The following is a 24,201-nucleotide window of genomic DNA, read 5'->3' on the forward strand; positions in this document are numbered from 1 at the left end:
CTCTTTTGAGAATCCTCATGATAGGAATTGAGAAAAAAGCTGAACATAAGTCTACCACAATGAATCTTGCCTGACTTGGAATGGAAGAAATTATAGCAGCTGGACTTGGTACAACAGAATGAGTTTTGATTACATAATCATTGAGAGCTCTTAAATCTCGAATAAAACAATATGCAGGCCTGCCATTCTCATCCATCTTTGGCTTTTTAATTGGAAGAATTGATGTATTAAATTCTAAGAAGCAAGGTATGATAATCTCTTGTCGGCTTAGGGATTCTATGATTGGTCTTATGCTCTTGATTGCTTCTTTAGTCAAGGGATATTGAAGTAAACAAGGAACTGGTCCTCCCTTAGTCCTCACCCTGCCTAGAGTAGCTGATTTCAACAAACCCATATTTGTTGGGTTAAACCTTTGACCAAAGATTCTTAGGGATATCTTCAGGTATTGTGTAAACTGAACCTGAGTCACCCTCTGTACTCACTGAATCTAAGAACAGCATTGGAAAGACTTTCAGAGATTCTTCTGGTTGATGTAATGAAATATCATCGGTTTCAGTACAGTGGATCATTGCCCTCAGTTTACACAATAAATCTCTACCCAAGAGATTCATTGGGCATTCTGCCATACAAAGAAATGCATGTTCCACAGATAGTGGACCTAAATTAATCATTTTAGGTTGTAATGTTGCTACTCTTTGAGGTTTTCCAGTAGCACCTATTAGTTTCATTGTACCAACAGCTCTACAATTCTCTGGAAAACTTTGCAAAACTGATTTACTGGCTCCTGTGTCAACTAGAAGATCATAAATCTGGTCTCCAGTAGTCACAGACACATGTGGGTCTGTGCTATTTGGTGGTTGGTATGTCTCCAATGCCAGAGCTAACACAGTAAAATCAGTACAAAGCTCGGTCATTTCCTGTCCATCCAAACACACATCTGCTTGAATTGCATGATATTCCCAGTGTTTTTCATCTTTAATGCCTTCATCAGATTTATCACTACTCTCATTGATTCTTTTTAACCTTTGTATCATTGTTCTCATTTATAGTCACATTTTCCTTATCCATTTCACATTATTCATTATTTTCCATTATTATACAATCATTAGAATTTTCAACTATTTTTATATCACAATTTTCTTTTTCCTCACATTCATTAACACTAATTACATTTTCCTTTGTTTCAATTACATTATTTATAGATTAATTAACTTCAACCTCATTACATTCAATAACATTAACCTTAAATCCATTTTCCATTGATTCACCAAACACTTGAGAACTCTGGGTACACCTTCATAATGAACATGCCCCTTTGTTCTGATCACCCTTCTGACCACTAACCACTTGGCTATATTTCAGTCTTTCTCCTGATCTTTCCTTATTTCCTTATAAAACAACTGATGTGATTGAGTGAGAGTTAGGATTCTAAGTTAATGCCTACATTATACAAGCTTGTATGACTATAAGGATGTTGTCCTCAACAGAAATACAAAATTTTGGAGGAATAGTATGTTTAAACTATAATAATATGTTCTTGATTCCATTTCTTTCCATTTTCTAGATTGTACCCCCATAATGATCCCCTCTTTTTCTAATAATCAGCATCTCCATAACTAATGGCTCCTTTCCTCCTCTCTACCCAAATCATGCCTGATCTTACCAAAATATCACCATTCCCTCTTTTATCTCTTTCCCTCTCTATATCTCTTTCTTTCTCAGCCTAAATCCTTGAAAAACTGTATAATCATTTCCTCCACTTCTTCTTTCTTCTTAGCCCTCTACAAAATGACTTCTGACTTAATCACTCAATTAAATATGTTCTATTCAAAGTGACTTCTTAATTGTCATATCTGATGATATTTTTTTCAATCTTTATCCAGTCAAACTGACTTTCTTGCTGTCCTTTATGCACTACACTCCATTCCTAATCTCCATGCCTTTGCACTGTCTGTCTTTCATGCCTGAAGTGTACTTCTTCTTCACTTCTTCTGCCACCTTTTATATCAGGAATTTCCTAAGTCCTTTGTCTTCTAGAACTTACTTCTTCCCCAGCACCAAAATCACCTTATAGCCATTTTGACTATACTTATATATCTGTATCTTATCTATATCCATCCCTCTTCCCCTTATCTCTATCTCTTTATCTGTTTATCTCCGCTAATAGAATATAAGCTCTTTTAGAGCAAAACTTTGACTTTTTTGTTTTGTATTCCTTGCATACATTCCATGCAATGTCAGACATTTAAGTGTTTGTTAGTTGACAATTACTTGTCTTCCTACATGTCCTTTCTTACTCCAGTCCATCCTTTCCTCTGCTGTCACTGTGATCTCAGTATTTTATAATCTTATTCAGTAAACTCCAATGACTCCCTATCACTTCCAGGATCAAATATAATTTCACTCTTTGGCATTCAAAACCTTTCATAATCCAACCTTTTCATCCTTTCCAGCCTTACGTTATACCTTACAATCTAACATATGCTTTGCCCTCTATGAAACTGGCCTTCTTGCTGTTTATAAGATATTCCATCTCCTGACCAGACATTCTGACTGACTCATGTTTGCCTCCTGGCTTCTCTGAGTTCCTTTAAATCCCAACTAAAATCCTACTTTTATTGGAAATGGATCCTTTTGGGTCATATATTAATTTAGAAAATCACAAATTAACATTATCTTTTATTGTATTTCCATTTTCTTTTTATCATTTCCCATTTACCTTTTAATCTGGTTCAGGTCTCAGATTGGAGTTTTGTCCCTTGCATTTGGTGTGGGCTATGAGTTTTACATTTCCACTCTAAAAGCATTTGACATAGCCCTTTCCCTCAAAAGCCTACTATTAAGGAAAAAAGACTTAAATACAGTAAAATAAGTCTGATTCAGAAAATAGTCTGTGCTGTTTTGAACCACTTCTTTTAATAACAGGTAGTTGGATTATCTCTCCCATCATGAGTTCCCTGAGAGAGCAGAGAGTTTCTTTGGCACTTAATATCTGTTTATTGACTGACAGACTTTATGTTTTCTCAGTCTTAGAAACTCTAAACACAGTTTAGATATTTTTTTCATTGGAAGTAGTATAGCCATGCCCTAAAAGATGGAACTTTTAGTGTTATTATTGATAGTTCAGCAAAACTGTTCCTTATTTAATAATACTCCAGTATTATGTCACCTGCTTCTTTCTGTTTCCTCCAAAATCATCTTAACCATTTGGCTACAACATTTCTACAGATCCACATAAGCTATTCTAGGAAATCTATGCTGATTATTGTCTGGCTACTATTATAGGGAGTTATCAATTAGACTTTAAATAGTTCTAGACTAGTTTGAAAACAGTACTGCAGGAGTTTTGGTTTAATAAAGTATTTTTCCTATTAGAGCTTGATTTTCCTAAGACATCCTCTGCTCACTAGTCTGAAGATTGCCTAGAGATTCATCATACCTGTAGATCAGTGGGGTCAAACTCAAATAGAAATGGATTTCTGCAGGTTGCATAGTGACTAAGAAAGCCACAAATTCTTATTATTTATGTTATATTCCATTTTCTTTATTTTTAAAAACATTTCCTAGTTACATTTTAATTTGATTCGAGCCTCATTTGAAAAGGTGGGCCATATTTTTAACCCTTGGGTAGTTAGTTTGACACCTCTGCTAAAGACTATATATACAAAAGTTCTTCAGAGTTTACCCCTCTACACCATGGAATACTCTTCTAAAATGACTATGCAGCTATATTTATTTAAGTCCATACTTGATGGTGTTGGTATTGTTTAAAAACTGTAATATCAGGTTCTATCTTAAATCATGATTCCAGTATCCATTTATAATGTCATCAAATGTAATAGAAGATAGATATTTTAGTTAAATTTTTTGTAGAAAAGGTTACCAGAAATGCCACTGTATATTTTAAAAGCATATATGATAGAGTTATGTACTTAACTTTTTCCTTTAATGTTTTCTCTCCAAGTTTGGAATTGTTGATGCTGATGGATATATAAGCTTGTATCAGACCAACTGGAAGTGTTGTCCAGTTACTGGAAATACTCCTAAGCCATATTTGGTAAGCTAAGAATAAAAAAAAAAAAAAAAAAAAAAAAAAAAAAAAACTTTATTCAGAGGTAGAATGTGGGTTTTGTTATCTGATCCTATCTCAGTCCTTTCCCTAAACCATTTCCCTCCAAGGGAGAATTTATCTTTTTTTTTTGTGGTCTTACATGTTGCTGATTTCCTTAAGGCATTAAGTAGGAAGAACTTCTAAATTATTTTAACTTTGGTGGATATTTTACAAATCTTCTTGCTTTTTGTACTTTATAAAATTTTTCTTAACAAAACAGTTGATTTTTGGTTAACTGAGGTAGATAAAGATAACACAAATAATTGAAACATTCAAATAATTTAAAAATCTTATTTTCAAGTTTTTTATTCAATAGTTCTTTTATTAGTGATACCAAGAGAGAATATTTGAATAGAATATTCTTTTATCTAACACCATTTCATATTGTTTTGGAGGGGAAACATAGACTTTCTGATAAGCAATTTTTGAAATCGCCATTGAATATTACATATTACTGTGGATCAAATATCTTTATACTTAATTTTTATAAAAATTATTCTTATGTTTAACCATTTCAGACATGGCAGTGTCATAACAAAACAGCCAATGATTTTGTTTTCATCAGCTCCTCATCTCTAATAGCCACAGCAGGTCTCTCAACTGATAACAGGTGAGATTTTATCTGTAAATTCTATATGCAAGTATAGTCAGTCTTTTGGGAAAATTATTGTAGTTGCTTCAGTATTACCATTTTTCTTAAGGATTTTGTTAATCTTCTAGTCATCTTTAAAATTTTTTTTCTTTATTTTATTCCAGTAATAAATTTACACATGTTTTCCAAGGTTACATGATTCATTTTGTCTCCCTCTCCTCTTCCCTCCTCCCAGAATTGACAGGCAATTCCCCTGGATTATACATGTGTTATCACATAAAACATATTTCCATATAAAGCAAAAACCCAAATCATATGCCCAGCTAAACAAGTTATAAATTATGTGTTTCCTTCTGCATTTCTACTCCCACAGTTTTTTTTCTAGATATCCAATAGCATTCTTTCTCATAAGTCCCTCAGAAGTGGCCTTGGTCATTGTATTGCTGTTAGTAGCAAAGTCTACTACATTTGATCATCCCACAATGTTTCAGTTACTGTGTATAATGTTCTCCTGGTTCTCCTTTTTTCACTCCACATTATTTCGTGGAGATCTTTCCAACTCTTTCTCAAATCATCCTGTTCATCATTCCTTATAGCATAATAGTATTCCATCACCATCAGATACCACAATTTGTTCAACCATTCCCCAATCGAGGCACATCCCCTCAGTTTCCAATTTTTTGCACAAAAAGTGCAGCTATGAATATTTTTGTACAAACAGATCCATTCCCATCCTCTAGTCATCTTAGAAAAGACCTCTTTGCCTGTATTTACATTTGGAAGTAGTTTAGCATAAGGAAAACCAGGGAAAATTCAGATTTAATCTATGTATTTCTAATGTTCTGTCTCTTAAAATTCATGTCTAGGCTGGAGCAATAGTAGATTATTTGTTAGTAGATTTTTGCCAATGAAATAAAATTCACCACAAAAATTATTTTCCCAACTTATCTTGTGCGTTAGGAAACAGATCATTTGGGGCATGAAATGAAGAGAGATGGTTTGTATCTTACTTCATAGATTAATTTGGATGATTTATGTAAAATCCTTTTAAAACTATAATACATGGAATAAATATCAACCATTATTAATAGTAGTAAAAGCATTTAAGAGGCCTAAGCTTTGGGGAATTCTAACCTGAAACACTCAACTCAAATCATTTCTCTGATTCCCATATAGTTCTCAAAATTAGCAAGGTGGAATCTGTAGCACCTTTTACTCTATGTCACATGGAAGCCTTTCAGGGAATTCTTGAATCCCTTGTAGCCTGCCATGAAAAATTGTCTCTAACAAGCCTACATGTGATTTCTTTTCATATATGCACCACAGTCATTTGAGGTCTTAAGAATAGACTGATGAAGCTATTTTCTCTTCTTTTAAAATAAACAGCAACACTTGGGGGCAGCTAGGTGGCTCAGTGGATTAAGTCAGGCCTAGACAGGAGGTCCTGGGTTCAAATTTGACCTCAGACACTTCCTAGCTGTGTGACCCTAAGCAAGTCACTTGACCTTCATTGCCTAGCCTTTACTGTTCTTTTGCCTTAGAACATTTAATATACAATATTGATTCTAAGTTGGAAGGTAAGGATTTAAAAAGAGAGAAACACTTTAATGTGTTTTCCCCCTAGTTTATTATTTATTTATTTTTAGCGTTCTTTTCTTTTTAAATTTTGAGTTTCAGATTCTTCTCTCCCTCTCATCCCTCCCCCACTCACTGAGCAGGCAAACAATATATCAGTTAAGCATGTGACATTATATAAGACATTTCCGTATTAGACATATCACCCAAAAAAAGCCACCTTCCAGAAAGGCAAGAAAATTTCACTTCAACTTGTACTCAAATCATCAGTACTCTCTCTAGAGATGGATAGCATTTTCTCATCATGAGACCTTTAGAATTGTTTTGGATAACTGTGTTGATCAAAATTGCCAAGACTTTCACAGTTGGTCATCATTACAAATTGCTCCCTTGTGACTGACCACCAGCACTCCTTTGCCCCCTGGAACTATGTCCAAGAAGTGCATATGGGATATATAGAATTGCTAGTCAGAACCAGCTCCAGTAACGAGTTCTAGCAAAGGACCCCCTGTGTCTCTTTCTGACCATTTGTCCTATCTCCTTACTCTCTTTGGGTTGAGAGCTTCTAAGATGCTGTTGTTGCCGGGGTCTTGTGTGTAGGTTCTAGATAGTTTCCACCCCATGTCATAGAGTTCTCCTGCTGACCTCAATTTTTTTAGGCTGAAAAAATTTCTTACCCTAATCTTCTGTTGCCTCTGATGCTCAAATATTCGATTTGGGGTATTATTTTAAAGTTGTTTGGAGGAGAATGTTGGTAGAGTTCATCTGGGTGGCAGCCCTTAATCCACCACATTGGCTACTACGTATCACTATTTTCCTTTCTATAAATTATTTTTATACAGTATACAGAAATGATTTATCTTAAGTCCCTTTAGAATTGGAAATATTTAAAATTATGAAAAAATTATGAAAATTTAATTACTTGTAAATGTTTTAGTGTGATGTTAATGAGATTTAAAAAACTTGAGAATATACTATGAAAAGTGAGATCATAACATCATGAAATATATATTTGCTAATTGCTAATCTCTTAAAACTCTCATATAAAAGTGATAATTTTTTTTCAGAAACATTTGTTTGTGGGATACTCTTGTGGCACCTGCAAATAGCTTGGTACATGGTAAGTAAATAATTTTTTCAAGTCATGAAATTAATAACAAATGGAATTAGTTAAATGGATTTTTACAAAGCTCTAAAAAGTGTATTACATTTGGATACTGAAATTACTTTACAAGGTTTTGGTTTAAGAACAACTGAGAATTTTTCAAGTTACCCATTCCTGGATCCTGCTCACTTCCTTAGGAGTCAAAGGTAGCAAAGTCTTAATCAGAGCAATGCCCTCTCAAACCTTCTCAGCATTAAGGTCAGAGGCATCCAGATGATAACAGCAGATAGGTCATTGGATTTAGAATCAAGAAGACCAGGTTTCAAATCTGGCCTCAGACACTTACTTCTGGGTAATTCACTTAACCTTTATCAAGTACAGTTCTTCACATATAAAATAGGGATGATAATAGCATTTGCCTCAGGATTATTCTAAAGATCAAATTAGATTATTAAAATTAGACTATAAAGCTCTTTTTAAGTCTTAGAGCAATATATAAATTTTAGCTATTGTTATATTTGTTATAAAATGTTTCTTAGAGCTTCTCTATAGAATTGTAGGTTGTCAACAATGCAGCATTGATTTAAGAGTGCAAATAGAGTAAATACTGACTACAGTTAGATAAAAAAGTGAAAAAAGTGTGGAAGGAATCCTTGTGGTCAAATTTTCTATTGTTTGAGGTTACTATAGGTATTGTCTTTGGGAGCCCTTAAATACAAACTACCTATGTTCTCCTTGTCCTTTTTCTCAATCTGGCTCCTGTTTAATAGGCCAAACAAAAGATCACATAGTTAGGAAAATGGCTAAAGATTTTTCTAAAATAAATGCTTCTGTCCTAAGATAAATCTACAATTATCCAATAAATTGCTGTGCAGTCTTCTGATAAGCCTAATTTCTAAAATGTCTTTTTACCATAGAGATAAAACTATGCTAACTAGACTAGGTGTTTTGTTTTTTTTTTTAAACAATTATGCATTACATTGCAGTTTGTGTTTAATGGATATGATAATCAAACACAAGTACAATTTTGCTTTCCAGAAGTTTTTTCAATTGAAACCTATAGTATAAGCATGCTAATGAGCAGTCATGCTGCTCCAAATTCTGCTTCTTTCTGGGAATATTTGACTTTTTTGCATCTACTTCCTATCATGTATGACTTTAAGATGTACAACTTTTAATAGCATCATCAAACAAGCCATATCCTTCTATCAAAATTGATTTCAAACTATAGGCCTGTTGTCTTCTGTAGAGATACATATATCTAGGACATGATCATCTTCTAGAAATTATGATGATTCACATGGGGGAAAATTATGCCACCAGAAGGCATCCAAAAAGTATTGAGAAGCAAACAATTGAATTGGGACATAGGTGGTATTTTCGGTTCTATTGCAGATTGAAGGAAGGATTTCAGAAAAGGAAATTTGGGGAACCAAACATTGATTAAGAAAGTTGTGTTTTGAAAAAAAAAAAAGGATTTGGATTCTATACCGGAGTTTAAAATATCAAAATAATGTGTTCTTAACAAGAGATATAGTTCACCTAACAGAGTCTAATAGAACTATATTTGTAGCCTTAGGAATTTATTGAAAGTTTTAACTGAAAAAGTGACAGGGAGAAAACTTGCCACTCAGATTTGAGAAGTCATAAATAGTAGCAACTAGGGCAGCCTGAGGTTGTTAAGCAGGGCTCTAAAGTTAAGATTCTCTTAATTCAAAGTCAATGTTAGGAAGAAATCAAGGACTCACAAGACAATGAACATTTAACAAAAGAAGCAGGTTTAATTTTCCCTAACCCAGGAAGGATATTCTGCAAGAATATTTAGTAATGCTACAGAGGTGCTTAGCTTTTCTGGCTGTGACTTTCCCTCATCTCCATCTAGAAATAGCCCTTGTCAATCATCATCTGTAGTGACTCCCATGATCCAGAGCATTAATTTTGTATAACAGTCTCTGACCTCACTTGGCTTGGGCTTTTTATTAGCTGTAGACCTCCTGAGAAGAGGAGGTTTTGAAGCTTTGACTTGGAAGCCTCTAGAGAAATTGAAGCCAGAGAAGTTGTGTACAGAGAACTGTGCCAGATCAAAAGAAATTGGGATAGCAGAGTGCTGCATACCATGTGGTGAAGTAGATTGAGCATTCATCTTGGAATTAGTAAATATGTGTATTTAAACTACAACTCAAACATTGAATTGCTATATGACTCTAAACAAATTACTTAACCTCTCTCAGCTTCACTTTAAGATTAGGGGATTGGAATAGATTACTAGGGATACCGAGGACTTAATCTATGATTCTTTGAGTACATTTAAAGAATAAAAGAGAAAACAAGTGACTAAAGAATTTAAACCCAGACTTCTTGATAAAGTTCAATAATCTATTTACTCACATTATCACTCTGGCCCTCATGAAAGACTTTTGAATTATTTGTTATTATAGCTAAATAGTATTACTGGAAGAATATTGGCATTAGAGACTTGTGAGCAAACATTTTGGTAGTTCTAGAAAACACTGTAGTTTCCCAAATGTAATCCATGTTTGTGTTCTCCTACTCAGCTCTGGATCATGTTTTTTGTCCATTTGTAGTGCTTATCCAAGATTTAAAATACTGATGGATTAATTCTATAGACTCTTCATTCGGCCATATATCATCTATGTTTCACGCATTTTTCTTTTACTTTGTTGTGGTTGGTTAAAATAATCTCTTTATCATGAATCAATCATGGATTCCTTTGTGGAGGAATAGTGGCTTGAGGCTTCATGTAATTAATGCATTGTTAATAGAAACATTTGGAGAACTTACGCATTTTTTAAAAATTTTGACTTCAGTGCAAAAGTAGAAATAAATTGGAAACCATGTAGTTTCAAATCAAGAATTTAAGTAGGCTAAAGACACTCAGACTACTCAGAATTCTCATGTTTTTTGCAATTTAAATAATAAATTATTTTTAAGAGAAAGTAAGAATTTTCAAGAAGTGGTGACAACTGACTAGCAACATTAAAATGAAATTAATTCTTTTTTAGACATTCCAGACATTAGAGAATATTAAGATTAAAAATAATAAAGGCTGATATAATAATAGAAATTAGTATTTTAATTAAAGCCATGCTCATAGATAAAGTCATTAGACCACGCGCTTGTAAGAATTCAAAACTGCCGCTTCAGCCATAATTACCTCCCTTCTCATCCTGCGTCTAGTAGCTAAAGAGCCAGTTCAAAGTCACTACAGGAGTTTATATTTCTTCTGTTATGTCATTCCACTTCCTGTCTACCATGAGGAATCATGGGAAATGTAGTTTCAAAGTCTCCCACATGTCCATAGTAAATATATATATATACTTTTAGATGGCATTTCCCAAATTTCACTTTTACAATTCCCCCTGAGGTCCGACAAAAAAAAGGTTAGCCCTTTTTCTTCGCTGGACCTGTAAAAATAGACAACTTCTAAAATCTAGGAATTTGGGGGATAAAAGAAATGGATAAACAAATGGATTAAACTAGCTGCATTGACAAAAAACCAATTTGGGGACAGTCCCCTATTGGTATAACAGTGTACAATTAAAACAATATATACAACTCAATTTCAACTCCCCATAGTTCAATCAACTGCACCTCAAAGTTCAAAATTTGGTCTTCATGGTACAGTGAAGGCTTTTCAGACATCTTCATGGTGTCTTCACCAAACAGGTTTATCGTCTGGATTCTGGAGAGATGGCAAGATCCTTATCCTGAAATTATTCTCAAAAGAATTTAAACTTTACATTATAGATTACAAAACATGCATTTTCTTCTAAGATTTATACAATTCCCCCTGAAATTACTCCTAAGAGTTAAATATACATATATTTTGACATTATCGAATTTTAAACAACTTAACAGATATCCCATCCCCCTGAGGGAAATTCTAAACACACCTTTTTTTTAAAAAGGGGTACCTCAGGTCAGCTAAGGATGGCAAAATAAAAAGAATAAAATTCAAGAAAAAAAGAAAAAATTAACTTGTGAATGAAATGTAAAATGTGCAAAAAATGTAGGGAAAATAAACTTAGGCCTTTGAATGAAGGTCTAATTAAAGTGAATTCAGCAGTGTGCAATTACCCATTCAGGGCCAGGACTAAAGGAAATGTCTCTCTCTGATCTGATTTACCATCAGCTTTTCAGGGAAGTGAGCCAAATAAGTAACCAATCTTAGGTGCTTTCTAGGAATCTAGAAAGGGGACCCACATCCTCTAAAGTTTTAGAAAAGACTGGGACTCCAGGACTCAAACCCCAATTTCCAAGCCCTTAAGTATTGGCATAGAACTCCTGCAATTCATGCAGATGTTTTAGTCAAGTCTCTGACCATGTACTTTCTTTAGCACTAATTAACGGCTTTATGTTCCCTTCTGGAATCAGAGAGGCATTTAAATCACAGTCCTATAGGCTCAGGTATTTGCATTAAGCTTATAAAAAAAAAGATAAATAATGATTATATATGTACTTCCAGTACAAGATGAGAAAAAGGAAAAATCAATTGCTCTAATTAAAAAAATGTTTTAAAAATCAAAAAAATATATATATATAGCTTAGAACTAGAAGGGTTTTGTTACCTAAAAATGAGATTTTCATTCTGTAAGTGTAAATGGATCTTACAAATAGCAGATTCACAATGCACATTCAAATAGAGTACCATTATTTCCAGTAGCACATTTTAAAACAATAAACAATGATGTTTAAAATCATATACTTGTTACAACTTTTAAATCTTGGCTAAGAGTTTCTCAACAAACTCTATTATTGCTTCCATAGCAAAATCTGATATTTAAAAAAAGAAACCTTCTGGTATAATCATCCTCAGATAAGAATATACAGGAGCTCCTTGGCTTCCTGTTTTAAAAAATCCTGGGTAGGAAATGCTTCTACCCATTTAAGGCAATAATTTCTCTTATAATAAAATATATAAAAGCTTTATCCTTTAAGACAACAATTATTAAGGATTTAAAGTAAGACCTCTTGTAAAATTACAAGGTAATTCTCAAAGCATGGAAACTTTCAAGGTTCTATACAATTAACAAGACAGAATAAATTTTAAAAGACATGTGGTTTATAAATGCAGTAGTATCAGATCAACAAGCTGGTCAAAACCTCTTACCAGTTCTAATAGATTTTTCTCATTATTTGGGAGTTACAATAAAATCATAACAGAATTAATCTAGCAGCCACAAACTTCATTAACTTAAAATGATTCAGTGCAACAGGAAAATCAACGAAATAAGCAAGATTAATTTACAAAAGTAATTAACAAAATGCAGTAAGATACAGTCTCTTTAAAACAGAAATAAAACTCATTCAGTTCTGAGGTTTAAAAGATTGAGTTCTGCTGAGTTTAAGTGGTTTTTTTTTAAGTTCAAAGTTCTGAGCAGGTATAGGGGTGAATAGGCTTCCCCTAAGTTCAGTTTTTTAATAATCGCAAAAGTTTGAATAGGCCATGTGCCTGAGAGGTTCAGACGCTAGGTCCATGTGGGCTCGGGGTTAGAGAAAAGCTTAGGTCAGTTTTGTAGAAAATCCCCACGTGTAGAGCTTGTGTGGGTGGGGGTTGCCTAAATTAGGTCTTTAAGAGAAACACGTGGAGGTTTAGAATGCAGGCCATTACCAAGAAGGGGTAGCGGAAATATATTACCCAAGCCTAAGCAGTAGCGGCAGAAGTCTCTGAAAATCTCAGCATAAGCAGCACCTGGGGGTCATTGCTTGGGGCTCGGGGTTGTAGTGGAAGATCAGCACTAGCACCAGCGAAGCAGGATTGGAGAAGAGGTACTGGGACTCTTGCAGGCTTTCGGCCTGGCATGAATGGAGATCAGGTCAGGAGTCAGGAGATCAGCGGCAGAGGCACACTGGCTGGGCTCAGGCATTTTAGTTTTAAAGCCAAAAGCCAGAATCGGCTGGCCTGACCTCCCAAGGTGGTTTTGGCTGGACTGGCTGGCTGAGTCCCACCTGAGGCAAAAACATGCTGTTGCTTTTAGCAAAAGCATGGCGAGCAAGGCCACTTTCCTTTTTTAAAAAATTGCCCAAAAAGGCTGAGCAAGACGGCCAAAAAACAGGCATGGCTCTCGTTAAGCTATCTGGAAGATTGAAAGTTCGAATTTCGACCGTGTGGTTGCCATAATCATTATGATAAAAAAATAATAAAGGCTGATATAATAATAGAAATTAGTATTTTAATTAAAGTCATGCTGATAGATAAAGTCATTAGACCACGCGCTTGTAAGAATTCAAAACTGCCGCTTCAGCCATAATTTCCTCCCCTCTCATCCTGCGCCCAGTAGCTAAAGAGCCAGTTCAAAGTCACTACAGGAGTTTATATTTCTTCTGTTATGTCATCCCACTTCCTGTCTACCATGAGGAATCATGGGAAATGTAGTTTCAAAGTCTCCCACATGTCCATAGTAAATATATATATACTTTTAGATGGCATTTCCCAAATTTCATTTTTACAAGAACCAACTGGTTTTGCATAGTCAGAACAGTTAATTAGAGATAAGGACAAAGTGAATATATTCTAGACAAAAATAAAAACACTGGCTTAGGAAAGCTTAACCAATACAAAATAGTCACTACAGTGGGATGGTGAAAAGAGTTCACTAACTGACTCAGAAAACAATTCAGAGTTCAAATACATACATACAAATACAAAGATGTAACTGTGCAAACTCATTCGTAGAACAGTATGGAGACTGGTTTAAGTAAGACAAAACTGAGCTATACTGACTCACTAAACATGAAAAAATCCTTTAGGGGGAAATAATTCTACAGGGAGAGCTTGTTGTGAACTCTAGCTAATTGAATTATCTTAAAAAAACATTTAATATAGATAAAACCAAGAGAAAAATAAATATCCACAAGATGAGTTTTTAGAATGATGTAGTCTTATAGAATAAATTTCAAGTATAGATTAGATAAAATATTTATTACAGGGGCAGCTGGGTAGCTCAGTGGAGTGAGAGTCAGGCCTAGAGACAGGAGGTCCTAGGTTCAAACCCGGCCTCAGCCACTTCCCAGCTGTGTGACCCTGGGCAAGTCACTTGACCCCCTTTGCCCACCCTTACCACTCTTCCACCTAAAAGACAATGCACCAAAAATTAAGGGTTAAAAAAAAATAAATACCATTAAAAATATATATATATATTTATTATATGCTTACTGTGAGCCAGGCAATGTGAATACAAAGATAACTCCTGTGCTCCTATTCATTCTCATAGATGAAGATAATACACAAGAAAGATCTGAAAAAGTGGGGAAAGGATAAGAAATGTATTCTAGTGGAGGCAAGTTAGAAAAGTACTTTTAAGATTTTTCTGGAGCTGGATCCTAAGCCTGGTTAGAAGTGATCGTGGTTGGTTTGGATACTCCCTCAAATTGGGTATGTCCCTTCATTCCTATTTGCAGGCTAAGTTTAGATTCCACTATTGCTGTCAGTGTGAGGAAGTAGTAAAGCAAATGGAAAAGAAATCCATGCAGGACTCAGCACAGTTTGTTTTTTTTTTTTTTAAACCCTTACCTTCCGTCTTGAAGTCAATACTGTGTATTGGCTCCAAGGCAGAAGAGTGCTAAGGGCTAGACGATGGGGGTTAAGTGACTTGCCCAGGGTCACAAAGCTGGGAAGTGTCTGAGGCCAGATTTTAACCTAGGACCTCCCATTTCTAGGCCTGGCTCTCAATCCACTGAGCTACCCAGCTGCCCACTCAGCACAGTTTTAATGGCATTCAAGAAACATTTGTATTAATAAAATGTTATGGATTGGGTTTTTATAAAAAAAGAGAATAAATCTTATAATCTTTATCATTTCTTTTGATTTCAGCTTTTACCTGCCATGATAGTGGTGCTACAGTGCTTGCATATGCTCCAAAGCATCAGGTGTTAATATCAGGTGGCAGAAAAGGTTTTACATGTGTATTTGATCTTCGCCAACGACAGCAGAGACAATTTTTCCAAAGCCATGATTCTCCAGTAAAAGCTATTGCTGTAGATCCAACTGAAGAATACTTTGTCACAGGTTCTGCAGAAGGCAATATAAAGGTGTGTAAAAACCTATTGATAAACCTAACGCCAAAAGAATCATACTCTAAAATCTTATATTGAAATTTACATCTATTTAGTTCTTTGTACTACAAAGACATGTGCAAGGCTAATTTCCTTTTCTAAACATGATTATTAGATAGAACTTTTGCATTTCCAGATTGTTACATGTTCCTAATTTATGCAGTAGTATAGCATTCTCACTTTATGGCTTTATGTGGGCATATCAGTTAATCATCATGCATTTCTTAAATGTCTACTATGTGTCAAGCAGTGAGCTAGATAAAAATACAAAGAACAAAACAAATCCCTACTTGTTAAAATCTTACATTCTAATGGGGGAGATAGTAAGAACATACATAAATATGTACACATAAATATAAAATTAATAAGTACAAATATATGGAATGTCCTTAAATATAAGGTAGTTGAGAGGGAGGACACTAGCATTTGAGGGAGTCAAAAAAGAATTCATGAAGAAAAAGATGGTGCTTAGGTTGCATCTTAAAAGAAGAAAAGGGATCTTGGAAGGAGAAAATAAATTCCAGGAACATAGGTGGGTTTGATATATGGATGAAAAGCCATCAAAGAGAATGATAAATTGTCAAATAAGTAGGAGGAGAACCAGGAATAGAATGATATTGTGAAAACACAGAGAAGAAAGTCTTCAGGAAGAGAGGGTGGTCAGCAGTGTCAAATGCAAGCATAGTGGTGGATAAAAATGAGGCCAGAGAAAAGACAGCTAGATTCGGCAAATTTGAGATCACTGAAACTTTGGAGAGATCAGTTTCCAATAGATTACTGTATAATTTTATAAGTGAGGTCACATTAGAAAATGTTTACCTCTAGTTTGATGCTGTGTACTCAAATTTTTCAAAAGTTTCAGTTATCAAATAATTTCTTAGGTTTTAAGAATTTATTGACATTTTCTGACCTTTATAAACCTGTCCCCTTCCTACTTTATCCTTTATGTATTCTGTGATCCAGGGGCTATTCCTCCAAAGGCTCCCAACTCTTGGCATTCCCATTGGTTGTCCCCCATTCCAGAAATTCTCTCCATTTTTATCTCTGTCCCCTGACTTCCCTAGCTTTCTTTAACTGAGCTAAAAATCCCATCTTTTGCATGAAGCCTTTCCCTATCCCCCATAAGGAGTGCTATATTTTCTCCAAAATATCTTATTTTTAGATAGTTGTTTACATGTTTTCTCTCTCATTAGACTGTGATCTCTTTGAGAGGTGAGCAGGCACTATTTTTTGTCCTTTTTTTTTGGTATCCTCAGAACTTATGTCCCTGACATAGTAGGGGTTTAATAAATCCTTTCCCCCAAGGTCCTTTTTATTGCTAATCTTTTATTGTCTAATTCAGTGGTTTCCAAACTGTTTTGGCCTACCACCCCCTTTCCAGAAAAAATATTACTTAGCCCCCTGGAAATTAATTTTTTAAAAATTTTAATAGCAATTAATAAGAAAGATAAATGCACCTGTGGCCATCACTGCCTCTCCTGGGATTGCTGCAGCACCCACCAGGGAGTGGTAGCGCCCACTTTGGGAATCACTGATTTAAATAATAAACCATTTGATTCTAAACACCAAATCTCTTCAGGTAAGTAATCTGCTTTTGGAATTGGGGCGTTTAACTTGACTACACTATCATACTGATCACCTATTTTGAGTCATTTAAATTACCACTGTTCTGATTTTTAGCATATTAGAGACTCTGACATTTAAGTGTGAGTGTAACTAGTTTGGCACAAGTTAGATTAGCTTCTTAGTGACAATTCTGTTAGTTTTCACAATTTTGGGTCATATGTCCTTGTTTCAAGANTTTTTTTAATTTTTTTTAATAAAAAAAAAATTTTTTTTAACCCTTATTCTGTCTTGGAGTCAATAATGTGTATTGGCTCCAAGGCAGAAGACTGGTAAGGTTAGGTAGTGGGGGTCAAGTGACTTGCCCAGGGTCACACAGGGAAGTGTCTGAGGACAGATTTGAACCTAGGACCTCCCATCTCTAGGCCTGGCTCTCAATCCACTAAGCTACCCAGCTGCCCCCTTAATGTGCTAGTTCTGAAAAGCCTGTCTCTTCTCTCTTCCCTTCAAATTTTTTTGCTGTTTGGAGATTTATTTTTCCCCAAAAACATAATCTTGAAGATCAGAAGGAAAACAAATTTAAACAAAATTTAAAACAAATTAAAACACATAAACAAAAAAACTAAATATATTGAAATTGAAATGAGTTTTTTCTTTCTTTTTCTAGTTGAGCTTTTGCCATAGACCCCAAATGGGTCTAAATATACTAACTACTGAAAAGAGTTTTCTAGGTTGAGAACCAAAGTTGAGAGTCTACTGGAACTAGGAAGAGGTGGCAGGCCCTAGGAATTGAGCAACATTTACTGACTTGCCTTCATTATGACCTAGAAGGAAATGAAGAAAAAAGATATTGTTAATATACCAAAATAGTTAGGTAGGGCTTTTAAAACTTGAGAATACCATAGAATAGAGATTAGAATTTCTACTAAAGTATTTGTTATAATTTCCCTTGGCAAGCAGCATTAAAAAAAGCATTCAGCCCATCTTAAAATGAAGTGTATTTGGTTTGCTTTATACAGGCTTGTGGTATGATAGTCTTTGAAAGAAGGTGAATCTGAGTCCCATCTGAAGAGAGTGATATTTTTATTATATTTTATAATTACAGTATACAGAAAAAGCAGTAACCTCTGCCATATGTTCATTTAACCTAGCTTTTATTTTTATTTAAGCCAATGAAAGAAGTTCAATAAACGTAGAATAAATTGGATAGCGTGCAATTGAGATAGTTCATGATAGATGAATTGTACCAGCTTGTAATAAAAATAGCACTTGCATTTTGTAGAGGGTCTTTTATGTAAAGAGTCATAAAAAATATAAAAAAATTTTTTGAAGAGCTATGGTATCCATTAAATCATCCAGGTAGGGACATTTTTAAAGGACCTGGTATAATTATGATTTGGTAATTTGATTGCTCTTTTACCTTTGAGAACATATAGTTTTAAAAAGAAAGTGACAAAAAGAAGCAAGTTATAGGCAATATGATTAAACAGTCATTTTTGGAAGAAAGTGAAAAATGGGACAAGTTCCATAGAACATGTGTTTGCTGGATTTTCCAAAAAGTAATGAGTATAGAATCTAAACTATATGCCTGTTGTTATAGAGAAATAGAGATTAGAGATTTAGTTAGTAGAAAGCAGACTTTGCCTAGCAAGCTAGCAGGAGCTTGGAATTCTAAATTTGGAATCCTGTTAGAGGGGACACTTTCACACAGTGACTCTCGAGTTGGGAATTGTTGGCAGTTGTTGGCTGTGTAAGCGGCTGTCTGGGTAAGCCTTTGTGTTGTTTGGGATTTCAGTACTTTGGAGTTGTTTGTTGAACCCGAATACAAGATCTCCAATCAAGACTGTGAAGTTGCAGGTTAAGAAAGAATTTTCTGTGTTGGTGGACATACAGAAAATCCTATCTCCCTCACTTCCCTCTTGGATTATTTTACTGTTTAACTGGAGTTTCCTGGAACCAGAGACATCTAGAGAACAGCCAAGGACAGCTTCATGAGATACCCTTACCCCTGAAAAGCCAGCTCTTGCGCTAGGCAGTTTGTTTTAGTGAATAAGAGTAGTCATCACCATCCCTCCATTCCCTGAAGTTACCTTTAGACCTAAGTGGTAGTTTCTCCTACTTCCCTTCTCTCCCTATCCTAGTTTTGTTATTAAAACCCTTTTCTGCAGACCTTCCTTATTCTTCTCCTTTCCCAGATACCTTTAATGACAATTTGGACCCACTATGAATTAAAGTTGTTCTCCTTGGGTTTATTCATCTATCTGTTATCCAGCTATTCCCCAGGTCAGTGTGTGTTACCTGTATGTATTCCCTTTAGTCAGTTAACTCTCCACTTTATCCCATTTTAGTGAGGCTGTTTAAACCCCCCCCCCCCATCATTACACCATGAACTTGATTTCTATCCTTGGCAAAATTCTAGAATATATTATTAAAGGAATAGTTAATCAGTGTCTAGAAAAGGAAGCAAAGATTACCTAGAATCATCATGAAATAAGTCATGTCAAACTAATCTAATTTCTCTTTTTTTTAAAGACTTACTAGACTGGTAGATTGGGGGAATATTGTAGGCATATTTTACCCTAATTTCAGTTTAAAAAGTGAAACCTCTAATACTTCCCTTATGGACAAGATGGAGAAACAATGTCTAAATAATTGCTTAGATAAGAGAATTCAGTGACTGTTTAAATGGGTAAAAGTGGTTTAATGTCATGGTGAGGGGAGGCCTCTACTGGAGCTACCCAGGGATCTGACCCTGGCCAACTCATCAGCAACTTGGATAAAGGCATAGGTGTATGCCTACAGGATGTCCTGGAGCTACCTTGAACCTTTAGTGTCAGCATTTATTCCTGTTGTAATAAATTGGCAAGTGCTACAAATCAAGGATGGTTGTATGGTTTTGTTGATTGTCTAGACCAGTGATGGGCAAACTTTTTAAAGAGGGGGCCAAAGGAAAGGAAATGCTCATCTGTCAGTCTATTTCTAAGGCAACTCTTTCTAAGTTTCATTGTATTGTATCCTATTCATTGTATTCCTCAGATTAGGAATAATGTCTCACTGCCAGATAGAACATTTCAGGGGGCCACATCTGACACCCAGCCATAATTTGCCCATCATTAGTCTAGACTTAAGAAATTGATGGAGAAAATATTAATGATGCAGATACATTTAAAAGGTGTTGTACATATAGTTTTAAAAACCAAGTTGTAAAACAGTTGCTAGCACACCATTGCATGTTCATCAAATTTTTAGGTGACACAAAGATGGATATCATTTAAGCTCCCTAAAAGGTCGGACTGTCTATAGTATTATATTAAATCTTAAAACAAGATATTTAACAGGATAAATATCAAGTCTATTCTCAGATTAAAAAAAAAATCAGTGGCACAAGTACATAATGGGGCAAGCATCGCTAAATTCCTATAAGATTATGTAAGGAGACTATTTAGGAGACACTGTATAATTAAGGTATAAGGTGATTTGGACCTAAACTAATGTGATAACTTTGTGAGTAAAGTGGTCTGATACAAGTAGTTATGGAAGTAACAATGTCAAGATTTGGATATGTGGGGAGATAGATAGTGGGAAGTTGGGAATAATGCCCAGGCTACAAACTAGGGAAACTGGAAGGATGGTGGTGTTTTCAACAGAAATAGGGAAAGAAGGTCTGAGAAAAAGTCAATGGCTTCAGTTTTAGACATGGTCAGTTTACAATGTCTCCAGGACATCCAAGTTGAAATGTCCAAATTGACAATTAATTGTTGACTAAAGCTCAGGTGGTGGTAATAAAAATCTGGGTTTTATTAGCACAGAGATAATAGTTTAAAAATCATGGGAACTGATGAAGTTACTAAAAGTATATAGAGAGAAGCAAAGTGGACCCAGGACAGAACCCCTTGGGCAGTACTCAAAGGTAAAGGTCATTGCAAAACTTTTTTTTTTAATCTGTAAATACTTTTGCAAGAAGTCATATTGGGCCAGGATAGTTGCCAGTTATTGAGGTTGGAATGCAGAATGTGGGAGTGGCATGAGCTGGCATGAGACCAAAAAGTCTGTTGAGAGCATCCTATAAATTAAGGGTCATTCCTATTCTCAGGGTCTCAGTCTTAAGAATGGGGGGAGGGAAGGCATTTCAAAATTGTCTCTTAGCTAAGGTTAATTTATACCTCATAGGAATAGTTACCTAGGCTCACTGCTCATCCAGTGCTATAAGCATCTATTCCTATACATCATTAATAATATTTTACAAAATATTTTACAAAAAAATATTTTACAAAATAATATTTTACAAAAACTTTGTAAACAACAAGAAGATAAATATTGAAGATCAACTCTGTTAAACCAAATCAACTTGAATTGCTCTAGATCATTGATTTCCAAAGTAGGTGCCACCGCCCCCTGCTGGGTGCTGCAGTGATCCAGGGGAGCGGTGATGGTCACAGGTGCATTTATCTTTCCTATTAATTGCTATTAAAATAAAAAAAATTTAATTTCCAGGGGGCTAAGTAATATTTTTTCTGGAAAGGGGGCGGTAGGCTGAAAAAGTTTGGGAACCACTGGTCTAGATTAACATCAAGTAACCTGAAGTCAGGCCTTTAGGCCTGACTAAGCCACTTAGCCTGGCAGGTTCAGTGAATCAGCTTCACCTGAAAACTCCTGAACATTTATTATAGGCTTAGTTAGTTAAACAAGGTTCTAGAATTCATTCCCAATCCCTCTTTACTCTTTATTTCAACCCATCCTTTCCTTAACCTTGCTTACCTTCATTAAATAAGTTAAAAAGAGAGAAGCCTGTACTGACCTGATCTGTGCTGAAGATTCTTGGGGGAAAGGCGTCAGTTAAAACTTCTCCTTTCTCTCATCAAGCTCATTCAAGTGATTATTGATCTTCTATCATCAGGATCAACATCACAACCAACAAATCACAGTCAGTTATAACATCTTTAATAATTTGAGTTTACTAATACTCATTTCATCTAGTTTACTCAGTACTGACAGTTGGGGAAGAATCTTTTGCTTTCTCATTGGTCAGTTGTAAAGGAGGAATCAACTGAGTGGTGGGGCCTGTCAGCTGGTTTAACACAGACTGCAGAGTCATTGAATCTTACTTAAAGCAACCTCATTCAACTGTGTTAAACCACCTAGATAAGAAGTCTCATAACCTCCTTTACAAATCAGAAAACTTCCTCTTATATGGCAGGTATTTGGTTCATCATTTCTTAAAAGTGAGATCTGTACCCATGCTAGAGAATTAGCTAGAAGGACTACTTTGACTTGAACTCAGAGGTTAGGCCTTAGTGACTCATTATGAGCCATACTTTAGAAGGAAGTGAACTCAAGTGTGTGTCTTCTGCTCCAGGTAAGTAAAAGTGATGGTCTCTATACATTCATATCTGGTCACTTGGCTTCCTTCTTTTTATGGCACTAAATGATTGATTGCCTTTCCTGGAAGAAATGCCTGCAGTTTATGCCAGGTAAAGAAACTGTATAAACAGGGAGTTTCCCCATTAAGCATGTATACCTATGGAGCTTATCTCTCTCTCTTTTTTTCTTTTTAGTAATAAAACTTTTCAAAAACAGGAGGGGAAAATAATCTGATTTATAAAATGAAACTAATTTTATAGTTTTAATATTAAGCCTTCTGTTTGTGTTAAAATATTTGCCTGCATTTTCAGAAAGATCACCTCTGGTCTCTGTTTTGTTGGGATAGTCTCACATCAGAAGCTTTTCCCTGGGTTGAAGGATCTCAACTTTTTCAAAACACAGAATTACAAAGGAAGGAGACATTACATTTTAATAGTTACAAAATTATAGATAAAAATTTACATACCCCAGGTTAAAAAAACCTAGCATGGTGCCAAGGAGGTTGCTGAGCTGATACAAAGAAATGCAAAAATAGCAGCAACAACAAAAAATTGAATGCGAATAAACACTAGGTGTTGGCATGTGCTAAACTAAAGAGTGCAGTGGATAGTTTAGGCTTGAGGGACCTAAAGTCAGAAAGATACCATAAATAAATTAGGGAAACAGAATAGTTTACCTGGCAGATCCATGGAGAAAGGAAGAATTAATGACCAAACAAGAGATAAAGAACATTAAATGATGTAAAATGAATAATTTTAATTATATTAAATTAAAAAGCTTTTTTACAAACAAAACCAATTAACCAAGATTAGAAGGGAGACAACAAAGGGGGAAATTTTTAGAACAAATTTCTCTGTTAAAGGTTTAATTTCTTAAATTTATATATAGAGAACTAAGTCAAATTTATAAGAATGCAAGTCATTTCCCAATCAACAAATGGTCAAAGGATATGAACAAGCAATTTTCTCATGATAAAAATCAAAGCGATCAATAATCATTTGAAAAAAATGTTCTAAATCACTCTTGATAAGAGAACTGAAAATTAAAACAATGTTGACCTATCACTTCACACCTATCAGACTGGCAATGGAAAGTGGTAAATATTGGAGGGAATGTGGCAAAATTGGAACACTAATTTATTGTTGGTAGCATCATGAACTGATCCAACCATTCTGGAGGGCAATTTTGAACTATGTCCAAAGAACCATAAAATTGTGTGTACCCTTTGATATTCCGTATTCCAGTTTGTATTCTAAAGAGATCATAAAAAGGGGAAAGGACCTACTTGTACAAAAATATTTATAGCAACTCTTTTTGTGATGACAAAGAATTGGGAGGGAATGTCCATCAATAGGGGAATGGCTGAACAAATTGTGGTATTTGTTGATGATGGAATACTATTATGCTCTGAGAAATGAAAAGCAAGATGATTTCAGAAAAAGCTAGAAAGATCTAAATGAACTGATGCAGAGTAAAGTAAGCAGAACCAGGAGAACATTGTACACAGCAATAACAATATCGTGCAATGACCAACTGGGAAAGATTTAGCTACTCTCAGCAACATAATAACCAGCCTCAGAGACTTAATAGCTATGTGACACTGGGAAAGTCTCTTAACAATGCTTGCCTCAGTTTCCTCATCTGGAGAACTAGCTAGAGAAGAAAATGGCAAACCATTCACTCCATTGTCTATGCCAAGAAAATCCCCAAAAAGGGGTCATGAAGAGTCAGACAAGAGTGAAAAGTGTCTAAACAACATAGCATGTCTAGATATGAACACAAGTTTTCTAAACCAAGGGCTCTTTCCAACATAACATC

General features: G+C 35.0%; 1 protein-coding gene across 1 annotated transcript in view; it reads left to right on the forward strand.

Moving 5' to 3' along the window:
• DMXL1 (Dmx like 1) overlaps positions 1–24,201 on the forward strand; it is a 198,971-nt gene that overhangs the window by 169,634 nt on the left and 5,136 nt on the right. The window contains exons 41-44 of the mRNA XM_044680002.1: positions 3,965–4,057; positions 4,630–4,721; positions 7,346–7,398; positions 15,218–15,435. Coding sequence (XP_044535937.1) covers positions 3,965–4,057; positions 4,630–4,721; positions 7,346–7,398; positions 15,218–15,435 — 456 coding nt within the window. The remainder of the gene's footprint in view (positions 1–3,964; positions 4,058–4,629; positions 4,722–7,345; positions 7,399–15,217; positions 15,436–24,201) is intronic.

This window comes from Gracilinanus agilis, chromosome 1, assembly GCF_016433145.1.
Source record: "Gracilinanus agilis isolate LMUSP501 chromosome 1, AgileGrace, whole genome shotgun sequence".
NCBI classification, from domain to species: Eukaryota; Metazoa; Chordata; class Mammalia; order Didelphimorphia; family Didelphidae; genus Gracilinanus; species Gracilinanus agilis.